General features: G+C 42.2%; 1 protein-coding gene across 1 annotated transcript; it reads right to left on the bottom strand.

Annotated features, from left to right (window-relative positions):
- Positions 1-6,245: 6,245 nt before the first annotated feature.
- LOC148096776 (uncharacterized) lies at positions 6,246-11,800 on the bottom strand. The gene is made up of 2 exons (XM_087835357.1): positions 11,767-11,800; positions 6,246-7,600 (listed from the first exon to the last, which is right to left on the bottom strand). Exons 1-2 carry the CDS (start codon positions 11,783-11,785, stop codon positions 6,642-6,644), a joined length of 978 nt encoding a protein of 325 aa, XP_087691483.1. The 5' UTR covers positions 11,786-11,800; the 3' UTR covers positions 6,246-6,641.
- Positions 11,801-12,763: the final 963 nt, after the last annotated feature.

Here is a 12,763-nt window from a genome sequence, read left to right on the forward strand (position 1 = left end):
ACGTTTAACCAGTGGTGCTAGTTTCGGTCGTTATGCAAATTTAATCTTTATGAGTTTGGCATAGAACTAAAGAATTCTGTCTTTAAATAATGAATTGTAGAATAAATTCTGCATTTGTAATTCATTTTTGAATTCCAATTTAACCCCGGAGAACCCATGGGGTCAGAGCCAACCCCATTGGTTTACTAGGGAAACCATGGTTTCTCCAGGGTTGATTTTTAAAATGCTTTTTAAAAACTTCATTTCAGAAAACATTTTCGAATTCCAATTCAATAAACTTCATTTCCAAAACCTTTTTCAAATTCCAATTTAATAAAGTGATTTTCAAAATTCTTTTTAAATTGCCAATTCCACTTCTCATTTCAAAATCCATTTCCCTTTCCTGTTCGCTTAGGGATTAACCTTTGGATTAGCAACTTCATTTTAAAATTCCTGCTGCAACACCGTGGGATGTAAGGAGCTCTCTGACTGGTTGGACAGACACAGGCTGTCTGCCTGGATTTTTTTAGCTTGTAGATCATTTGGTTAAATGATCACAAACCCCACAATATTTGTTTATGCAGACCCGCTGTAACTGTGTGGGCTATTCCAACTAGAATAGTATTTGGGGGGGGGGGATGGATGATCTTCCGGTGTACAGACATTATGTTTATTGTGTGCTGAAGTACACATTAAAAAATTTACATTAACATCCAGAGTATTCATTGCCTCGTCGTACCACACGAGAATGCTACATGGTGTCGGAAGGCGGCAAAGACTGTTTACATCCCTCTCTGGATACCGCATTGTTTATCCTGCGCTGTGTCGGATTAGCCGTTGAAAAAAAAAGAAGTTGCCCCGGATTTTGCAGACTCGATATATGATATTTTCATCACCACTGCCCACTCTGACAAGCCAGCAAAGACAAGGGCTTACATTCTCCTGAATATTGCTGGACCAGACGCCATTGAACAAGAACGCTCATTTGTTTATGCTCCTGCCGTTGGCGCAGCTGGTGCAGATGGAGAGATACTCACTGCTGCTGAGTTGAGAGAGGATCCAGAATGTTTGAAGGCAAAGTTTTGTGAAATCTGCAATCCTTAGCACAACAGGACGATGGAAAGATACAGGTTCCACACCAGAAATCAGAAGCCAGATGAGACACTTGAATCATTCATCAGCCATTTGAAGATCAAGGCTAAATGTTGTCACTTTGGGGACCTCACTGATGAGCTGCTCAGTGATCGTATCATCTGTGGTGTCATTAGCGACACGTTAAGAAAGGCTCTGTTAGGAGACAGCGAGCTGACACTTGTTAAACCGATCTCAGTGTGTCAAATACACGAAATGACTGAAAAAAACAGCAAGACACTATCTACACAAGCTACCAGTGTTGACGCAGTAAAGCCCGTTCTAAACAGCAAGCACAAGCCTAAGCCCCTTTCATTCCCATAGACTGTCACAAATTGCTCCAATTGTGGAGGCAGCCATGCGGCCAAGCGAGACAAATGTCCAACATTCGGACAACAGTGTCACAACTGTAAAAAATTGAATCACTACAAAAGTTGCTGCAAGTACAAACCACGCAGCCATCACAGGGCCCATCCTAACAGACTGCAAGGCAGCTTGTGAATGAACTAAATGTAAGTGAGCCACCACTTCGAGATGAAACATTTTACATGGATGGCGTAGAGATTGACAGTCAGATCGATTGCATCCACGCCAAAGCTAATAAGAAAGATGAGGGATTTGTCACAATACACATAAATGGCGAGCCCACTGAGATAAAAGTAGATACGGGAGCAAAATCCAAACAGTGAATGGCGGAAGACAGACTGTCAAACAAGAAAATCTTGTGAGCCTTGTTGCCTTTGAAGGCATGAAAATTCAGACCAGTGGCACTGTTACACTCCCTTGTTGTTTAAAGGAGCACTGTCACACATTGCCTTTCTTTTTGGTGCACAGAGAAGTGCAACCACTGCTAGGATTTCGAGCATGCATGGAAATGGGCATTGTAAAAATGAGCCCTGAGGACCAGCACAGAAAGCAGCGCAGATTTCAGCTCCCACATACTCACACAGTACCAGGACCTGTTCAGTGATGAACTGGGGAAACTTCCAGTCACGTACTCAATGACGCTAGACCCTGATGTACAGCCTGTGGTCCATCCAGCTCACCGCAGCCCAGTTGCGATGCAAGAAGGAGTCAAGGCTGAACTTGAACGCATGCAGCCTACTGACTGGGTGTCCTCAATGGTGGCAGCACACAAGAAAGACAAGCGTGAGATCAGACTGTGCATAAATCCAAAAGACCTCAACACAGCACTGAAAAGACCCCACCACCCAATGCGCAGCATTGAGGAAGTGGCAGCACAGATGTCAGGAGCAACAGTGTTCTCAGTGCTAGATGCAAAAAACTCCTTATGTCTCGATGAGAAATCCTCAATGCTGACCACATTCAGCACTCCATTTGGGCGACACAAGTTTGTACGGATACCCTTTGGCATCAACTCTGCAAGCAGTGTTGGGGAGTAACGGAATACAAAGACAAAACACTGCTCAGTAGACCATTTAACACTTTATTACTTCTAGAAGGGAAATGCGTACTGCATGACACGCTGCTGCGGATCTGAAAATGGTGGTGTGCCCCTAACAGTTTTATTACAGAAGCTCTTTCATTGTAGTCTAAACAACAGTGTCTCAGTAACTTTTCACTAGAGATGGTCCCCTCTTATCTACATTTTCCCAGGGAAGCGTTAGCGAGAGTCTGCAGCTTTCTACTCCCCAAGGACACATGGTCTAATGCCTTTATTTTCCAGGGCCGTGTCCACTTAATACTACACTATATAACTTTAAAACACTTATTAATAAAAAAGTATAGCATTATTGAGGCACTGAAAAATTAGATTGAAGTCCTTCCTTCAATCTGATCAGATCAGATCGACACTACTAAAAGTAATCAAGCATCATCATGTTGTCTTCAGATCTCCAACAGCCCTGTTAACCAACATTACCAAAAGTCCTCAGATAGAAGGCACACCACCACAAATTACCCAACTAGCTGTAAAACAGATAAGGAAACCCTAATGGACATAATACACCCCTTCCATTGCCCAAGGACAGATGTCATCCCCTCCTCCAACGGATTATCAATTCCAAATATTCATGCATTTATTATTTTCTTAAATGATGTTCTGAGTCTTCCCAGGGCTCTAGTTACAGAACCATCTGGGGTCATGTTGTTGGGAATGATAATGCAGCACATCTGTGGCGATGGTGGCTCAAAGAGTTGGCAGTTTGTCTTGTAATTGGAAGGTTTCCAGTTCGAGCCCCGGCTCAGACAGTCTCGGTTGGCCTTGGGCAAGACACTTCACCCGTTGCCTACTGGTGGTGTTCAGAGGGCTCAGTGGCCCAGTGACGAGGCTGCCAGTGTCTGGCAGCCTCATCTCTGTCAGTGTGCCCCAGGGCAGCTGTGGCTACAATGTAGCTTGCCATCACCAGTGTGTGAATGGGTGGATGACTGAATGTACTGTAAAGCACTTTGGGGTCCTTAGGGACTAAGTAAAGCACTATACAAATACAGGCCATTTACCATTTTCATCTCTCCAGACATTACACACACACCCTTTTTACCCACCAGGTGTCAGTTCTCTATGCTTCTTTTCCCTCTTTGGCCCTCTGTCCCCCTTTAACGAGTGGACCATATATGAGATGACTGCTGTGTTTGGGCAATTGTCATAACATAAAAATAACAGAGTATTACTAAGGCTAATTCTCAGATCACCCATTCTAGTTGTTTCCTGCTTTAATCTTTGTGCTCAGACTAGAACCTCTGTCTGAGGGGCTTTTGACATTCTTTACAGTTAAACAACTAATCTTCTGGGATGGGCAATTCTCTGCGCTCTTCTCCTCTTCTTTCTTCAAACCTCAGGGGTTAGAATATAGTGATGTGTTGGTCGCGAACCAAACGGCTCTTAGAGCCGACTCTTTGAAGTGAACGACGCGAGCCGGCTCCTTATTGGGAGCCGTGGGGTTTTTTTTCTTTCTCTCACCCTCTCTCTCTCACTTTTTTTCTGCTTCACTCCGCACGTGAGCCTTGTGCTTGCGCTGGGCAGAAGGGGGAGGGGCGGTAGTTACACTCGCAGTAGCACAGAAACAGAGCGGGAGAGAGAGAGAGAGAAAGAGAGCCAGGGACAACAACGTCACATTAGAAAGGTATAGTAATCATCCACAACTATTTTCAGTTGCAGATGATAAAGGATTCAGAAAGTTTATTCCTGCAGGTCCATATGACAGAGAATCTGCATCTTCTTTTTGTTTTCATATTTTAATTTATATTTAATTGTGTTGTGGTTTGCAGTGTTTTGTGTTGTTTCACTTTAAATTTGTTTAAAAGGAAAAAGTTTAGAATTTAAATAGTTAAAAGTTGAAATGTAAATAGTTGGTTTTTGTATTATATAATTTATTTATTACGTTTTATGTGGAGCGAATAAATAAAAGTATATTTACGGTGGCCCCTAGAGACAAAGCACGTACAAACTCCAAAACACGTACAAACTCCGAGGCACATGTCCAGATAACAAGTTTACTTTGACTTCAGCAGCGAGCAGGCGCACCGAGGGCTCTTGTGCTCACTTTTCGCGTATAGAATTTGGAAAAACATCGGTGCAAATTATAAGTCTGTATCATGATGTCTGGTGTTTTCGTGCTTGTTGGCTTGTTTTATTTTGGTTATTAGATGCTGCTCCAGCCAGCCAGAGAATCCCCCGCCACCCCACCCTCTCCTACCTGTGCAGCAAGCAGCAGGCGCACCTTGCAAACGGAGGGCGCCCTTACTCCCAGCAAACCCAATCGGTGCCTACGACATTCCCGATATGCGCTGGCATGATGTCGGGGCAGCATGAGTACGAGTAATTTATTTATTTTTTGCCAATGCCCATGATGCCGCCCCCCACCACGATGCCGCCCCGGGCAACCGCCCGTGTCGCCTGTATCTCCTGCATGAAGTCCAGGTGCTGGTTTTCCAGTGTGTGCGTCTGATGGCCCAAAGCTGACTCGAGCCGTAACACCATCAATGGCTGCAGTATGGAACAGATGTGGGTGTGTCCTAATCTCCCAGAGGAGTCCAAATCGTCATCAAACAGCCCTACAGACACAAAAATCTGAAAATATAAACCAGACTATCAGCAGTGATTTAAGTACTTTAAGACCTCTGTGAAAATCATTTACAGTATATATCACAGAATTTAAGGCCTTTATGATCACAGAGCATACAGAGAAAAGTACTAAACTGAATCAATTTCAGCTTTCGTTTCTCATGATGTATATTGTATTAATAATTAAATTTCATTACCTGTAGCTTTACCACACAGGTGTAGATACTGTAGGTTCAGTGAATGCTTACATTGCACTGATTAGAATATACTGGACATTCAAAGCTAAGATTCAGCGCACTGTGTTAGAGGCTGGGATTTGATGAATTCATCATATATACAACCTTTGATCATCGTTTATGTCCAGTTGAGAATTAATCTGTGCACTCACATATTAAATGAACTGAAATCAGTAGTGTGATCTCCAGTCTTGATATATTGAATGAGAGAACTGACAGCTGTTATTTTAATCAGCCTGTCTCAGTTGTTTTGACTCTTAAGTATCACAAAGTAATGTGGTAACATCTGGACTGACGAGTTTACTGTCAGCATTTTAATCGCTAGTTTAAAGGCTGTAGGCTGCAGCCGTTGCTCTAACACTGTATAAATGTAACAGGGCTCAGTGTTGGTTCTAATAGTCTGCTTCCAGCTTTATTTGTGAAGAGCACAGCAGCTTACAAAACACGTATCTAGCTCGTACAGCTGCGACGTAAAATTTTCATGAGCTAAGATGACCTTAAAATAACGGGGCTACGTGCGGTGATGCTAGCGTTAGCCATGTTAGCACGTTACCTTCACAGGTGGTCAGACTGCGTAAACGGGCACTCAGTCAGAGGTTGGGCTCTCCGTTTCGCTGCAGGGTCCCTTCATTCTTCACATATCCGTGTCGAGCCGAGTGTAAATCCCGAGGCTGAACGGCCTTTGTACAAGCACACACACTTCTTAGCAGGGCGAAGCTATGAGCTAGAAAAATCCAGGCTGGCAGACAGCCTGTGTCTGACCAACGAATCAGAGAGCTCCTTACATCCCATGGTGTAGCTAATTTGAATAGCAGCAGGATTTTTAAAATAAAGTTGTTAATCCAACTGCTAATCCACATGTTAATCCCTGAGCGAACAGGAAAGGGAAATGGATTTTGAAATGCAGTTTATTAAAGTGCAATTGAAAAAGGTTTTTTTAAATACAGTTTATTAAATTGGAATTCAAAAATGAATTTACAAATGCAGATTTTGTTCTACAATTCATTATTTAAGCACAGAATTCTTTATTTCGATGCGCGTGGCTCTTGTGGTCCTCCATACCACACAAAACACAGCTCTAACAAAACTACTAAAGATGGATCACATTTCACCACAAACTACAGGAACTCTACTTTCAAGACATTTGATCTTTGAAGTCTAAAACAACTTAAAAAGATCAAATATCTTCTCTTTCACTAAAAGCCATATTCTTGCCACCTACGGAGGTTTGGCTTTATTCTCTCTCTCATTTGATGCCACAATGGTTTCCATCACTCAGTGGTACTTTTAGAAAGAGATGCTGGGTACACAAGCACAACCAGTCCAGTGCTTAGAGGGCGAGGCATCAGAATTTGGTTTCTGGATGGTCTACGGTTTGCAGAACGACAGACACGCTGATGGTCTTGCATGTGATGCTTCCGAGTAAACGTTTTGTGGCAGAAGCCACAGCTGAAACTTTTCTCACCAGTATGGATCTTCATGTGAGTCTTCAAGTTTGTTTTACGACTGAATGTTTTATTGCACTCTGAGCAGCTGTAGGGTTTCTCTCCTGTGTGAATGCTCAGGTGCTGTTTCAAACTGCCACTGTGTGTGAAGGTTTTACTACAAAACGGGCAACTGAATGGTTTCTCGCCTGTGTGAGTCCTCAAGTGGTTCATTAGAGTAGTCTTGTCTTTAAAACCTCGGCCACACTCAGAACAGCTAAAGGGTTTCTTCTCTGTGTGAATCCCCACGTGTCTGTGCAGGTTTCCACTGTCAACAAATCTTTTCCCACACTGAGAGCAGATGAAGGGTTTCTCTCCAGTGTGGGTTCTCAGGTGCCTGTTAAGATTTCTGCGATGACCAAATTTTCTCCCACACACAAAGCAGTTGAATGGTTTCTCATCATTGTCACATTGCATCTGAGGCAGTGCAGGTTCACAGGGCTGCTCACAGTCGGCATCACTGACATCTGTGTCTGAAGTCTTCTCATCAGGCTGCAGATATGGATCCGGATCTGGCCATCCGACAGAATCTTTAATGTCTTCAGTCTGGCTGTGATGAGGCTGTAAAGATCCAGGTTTTTCTTCATCCTCTTCACTCTTAACAGGGAGAGCACTAAAGGTGAACTGGGTGATATTGACTTCCTCCTGCTCCTCTTTAATGCTTGGGTCCTCCTGGTCCAGACTGGAGCTCCACTCTTGCCCCTCTTCTTCACCAACAATCACTTTTCGGATGCCTGGAGGTAAACCTGAAACACAGATATTGAGCTTGCGTTATCTTTAAACTACAAGTATTTTTATACATTGACAGTTTATTGGAGTTTGACTCTTTAGTTAGAAATAAAGAGATGGTTGCTTTACATACTAACAACATATGAAATTGACTTGAAAAGGTTTCACATCATGAGATTTCAAAAGCATACATTACACAAGGCTAATATGTCAAAGGAGTTAAAGAAGAAGAACCATCTGGTTTGGTCAAGAGAAGCAGACGGTTACACAAAACTGTACTAACAGGATAACATCCACACCAGGTGAGCAGCAGAAGACCAACACATAGCCTAAGATAAAACTAGAGTTTACTGTCAAACACAGCAATAACGCTGATCATGTTACAGCTACACCACAAACTGAAACTCATTTCATCAAGAGTAGGAATCAGATTGTGTTGCTGTTCATATATCACATAAGTCCAGTCAGAGACCAGTTTGTTCTGACATCTCCGGTATCAGAGATGTAAGAATATTATTGTGCCTGTTTATGATTATTGCTGGTTGTAATCACAGGAAAAAAACAATTTTGGAGACTGCCTTGAAGAGATCCTGGCAAACCGGCACTGTATGTAGTGCCGGTGGAGCACTGCTGACTTTGACTGAGAAAATTGTCGGGTGGTGGAAGGAATACTTGGGAGGACCTCCTTAATCCCACTGGCACATCTTCCGTGGAGAAAGCAGAGTCTGGTGACGAGGGGGATGTATGGGCAGAACTTTGTGCAATCAGAAACTTAATTTGAATAAGTTAAATTCAAATTTGAATTGCTCAGATTGAATCTGAATTGTAACTTAAATAAATGCTTTTTAAAACTGAATTTGAATTAGCCTAATTTGACATTCAATATATTGGTTTAAAAAAAGATTGTCATTAAATTGAAATTGAATTTTATATTTTGAAAATGAATTAATTTGCTTTGAAACTGTATTTTATCCTTTAAAAAGTAGCTCTCGAATAATTTCAGTTTCACTTCTCACTATTATGTTTCAGTTCTACAATTCAATTTCAGTTCCAAAATTCAGTTTTTTGGGACTTAATCTGGTTCCGGTTAATAGAACTCCATTTTACCAGCTTGTTACTAACGGGACTCTACAGCATCTTGAGCTGGATTAAGACCTCAGAAGTCATTCGTCATGTCGATTGACCTGCAGATAAACTCTCAGGTTGATAATAAATGTATTACATGTATAAGAACATGTTAACAAATGATAGCCGTACAGCAACTTTTATGCTTATTGTAGCTGTTAGCTAAAACGCTAATTTAGCGTAGTTTGCCCTGGGTTCAGCTTTGACAAACAAATATGATTCCAAAGTTGTCATCTTGTACCTTCTAAGAGTCCTGTATGCTTGAGGAAACCGCTACAGTAGGGAAACATGCAAAAGAATGTCCAAACCATTGTATTTTAGGTTTATTCATGTATTACACAGCATCCCAACTCTCTAGCTAACCTAATAACTACACTAATCTGGATAAATTTGAAAACGTTTCAATTGTTTTAATCCACATTGAAAATGCTACATTCCTGTACTGCGCATGCGTGAAACGTAAGACAATTCGACCTGCATCATTTCCATCTGCTGTTTATTTACTTTCCGGTAAGATGTCGAGGAAAAGTGCTTTATCCGGAGCTTTCTGGAGCATGTACAAATTGATATTAATCTAATAGGGCTGTCAAAATTGAGAGCAAACAAAACAACTGCTGTAAAATGCCGTCCGCCATCTTAGTTGAATTGGTCACATGACTGCATCATATGACAAAAATACATCATTATATTCGAAAGACTCCGTTTTTGCAGTCCACACTGTGACGCGAAAACAGCATTTTCAAATTTATCCACTTTGGAGAGCATTTTCAAAAACCTCAGCTTTCCTTGACCAAAAACGCCATCTCATTGTTGACGGAAAGCCAAAACAGAGAGAAAAAGATGCATTTTCAAACGAAAACCTATTAGTGCGGAAATGGCTTGAGGCAGTTCAACAACTCCTTGGTGGCAGAGCCTCTGGGGTGGATGAGGTCCACCCTGAGGGGGTGGTACCTGTGGATTGGCAGACCGGGGTGGTGGTGGTGCCTGTCCACATTCTCATGCTTTTCAGCCTCTTTATTCTTATGCTTGCTGTTTCACAAACAAACGGCTGCAGCTTTGCAGCTTGCAGCCACACACACACACACACCAGCAACAATGACAGGGCCCAGTACAGACTTTAAGCTGGTGAGACATGATTGCGAATGCCATGCAGGTGCATCTGGCTTCCCTGCAGCAGCACCGCAGATCACTCCCCACCACATATCCCATTGCCCAACTGAACCATTTGAATTTACTCCAAAGATTTTTGTACTTTTGTTATGTTTTGATTACCCTGCAAATAGGACAAACAAATTTTATTTGATTAATTTACTAATCTTACTGGCTAAATTTCATATACATAAATCCACTTTTTCTAATGCAAAACTGTCTTTTCAATGATTTATAAATGAAATCAGCCAATATTTTAAAAATGTACAGCATTCTCATAATATAAAAGCAATTAAAACTATAAACTTATGCTCCTCGTGGAGCTCATCGTGGACTACAGGAGGAATGCTGACCCACATCCACCCATCTACATTAAGGGGACGGCTGTGGAGCGTGTGAGCAGCTTCAAGTTCCTGGGAGTCCACATCTCCGAGGATCTCATCTGGATGACCAACTGCTCCAAGCTGGTCAAGAAGGCTCACCAGCGCCTCTTCTTCTTGAGGACTCTGAGGAAGAACCACCTGTCCTCAGACATCTTAGTGAACTTCTATCGCTCCACCATCGAGAGCATCCTGACCAACTGTATAACAGTCTGGTACGGGAACTGCTCTGCCTCGGACCGGAAGGCGTTGCAGAGGGTCGTGAAAACTGCCCAGCGCATTGCCGGAGCACCACTTCCTGCCATAAAGGACATCTACAGGAAGCGGTGTCTGAAAAGGGCTGGGAAAATCATCAAAGACCCCAGTCACCCATCACATGGACTCTTCACCCTCCTGCCCTCTGGGAGGCGCTACAGGAGCCTCCGGACTAAGACCACCAGGTACCGGAACAGCTTCTTCCCCACAGCTGTCAGACTCCTGAACTCTGCCTCCTGACATCTGACCCACGTTAACACATGGACTGGACATACACACACCCACAACCACCTACACACACACACAATGGACAACTGTACCCTCAAACACACAATAATAACATGGACTGAACCACCACTCACAACCACTAGCACTTTATATAGCCTCTTAACTGCACTACTGTATAGTTCTGTGTAAATAATCATACGATCATTTTTAATTCTATAACTGTTTACAACTTGCATAGTTCCCATTTCTGTATAGCTGTATATCTCATATTTCTGTAAAGTTCTTTATTTCATATTCTGTATAGGTTTTTTTTCATATTTATATCCTCTTCATAGCCTGTACATAGCTTGTACTCACTACAGCCTGTACATATAGTTATAGCATATTCATAACATACTTCATACCGTGTACATATTACATACCGTAATAGACCCATTTCTGTAATATACTTACATATCTCCATTATTGCTAATATATATTGTAATATATCTATATCATGGCTAAAGCACTTCTGGATGGATGCAAACTGCATTTCGTTGCCCTGTACCTGTGACATGTGCAATGACAATAAAGTTTAATTCTATTCTATTCTATTCCTTGTCTGGTACCTTCTTAGACTGTGTCTAATTGTTATTACACGAAACACTCTGTAACACTGTCTTTTGCTCATTTAATTCTGAAATGTTTGAACTGCTAATTAAGACCGAGAACCCCCCACCACACAAAAGTACGCATATTGAGAAACGGCTCCGGATTAACAAGAATGCGAGTATGTACTTGCGTACTTGAGAAACGCCCAGTGAAATGCAGAAAGCACAGAAACTGGTAACTGCTGGCACCAGGACCGATGCTGTCAGAACAGCGTCAGGAACTGTTTCAGTTAAGATCTAACTTTCTGCAGTCCTCCGCTCTCCTCCTGGTACGCTATGTACGCAAGTAGGAGCTAAGAGGAAGTGACGTAAAATAAGAGAAAGGAGAAGCTGAAATTAGCACGATGCTAACGTTAGCTTAGCAGCTCCGTTTCTAGCAACAGGAATTAAACTAACCTCCTCTTCTCGCCTCCATTTCCGCTTTTAATTCCACATCCGGCGATTAACTATGTCAGTCCCCCTCTATTCTGTCCACAGAACCGGACTCTGGAGGACTTTCTGGCTCTGCGGTTCAATCTGCTAACGGAGGGTGGGTCAAGTCCTCTGAAGTGTCAGTTACTACTTCCGGGACACTTTTAAAAATAAAGCTACAATGACGCGAAATAAAAGTATATTTCCGGCGTGATTACAACAACTGGTACATCATACTGCAAAAATTGGTCAAATGCAGTATCACTGATACCAAGTACAATACTAATACTTTTTACTTATGAAAGTAAACTGTTATTATATTCAGATATTTTCATACTCACATGTTTGATGTTTTTTTCTTGGTTACATAAAATATCTTTTGTTCCTTGCTTGCTTTTGTTCGGTTTATTTTATATTTCCATTCTATTTCTCTACTTTGGTTTCTGTGTTTCTTTAACTCCTCTATGTTTCCTTACAGACTGTCATGTCTCTATATTTTGTCTTCTGTCTATGTCAACTTTGTGTATCTTAGTCCTGGTTTCTATGTTTGTTACCTTGTGTGTTATATTAAGTTTTGCGTTCCCTTACTTGTTACTCTTGATTTGTCCGTGCTGTCTCCACCCCCTAATTACCCTCCTGAGATTGAAAATGTGACGTCATTTCCGGGGTAAAACCGCAAAGGATTGCAGGTACGAGTGGCAAGCGGTACTAGCGCACGCAGGCTTTCACATGAAAACAGTCACACAGCGATAAAAAGAAACACAAAGAATGGCAAGAAGCTGTAGTATTATTAACTGCAATAGCCGGTCGCATGACAGCCACGGGAAGCCAACGGGTAAAGAGATCGGTCTTTATCGAATTCCGTCGTGGAAGAGAAATTGTTCAAGCCATGTTTCCGAAGTAACAAAGAGCCGACGGATGGCCTGGATTGCAGCCATTCAAAGACCAAATATAACGTTCCAGAGCACTCCAGCTCACATGT

This window comes from Neolamprologus brichardi, chromosome 22 (assembly GCF_056152115.1).
Source record: "Neolamprologus brichardi isolate AB-2024 chromosome 22, ASM5615211v1, whole genome shotgun sequence".
NCBI classification, from domain to species: domain Eukaryota; kingdom Metazoa; phylum Chordata; class Actinopteri; order Cichliformes; family Cichlidae; genus Neolamprologus; species Neolamprologus brichardi.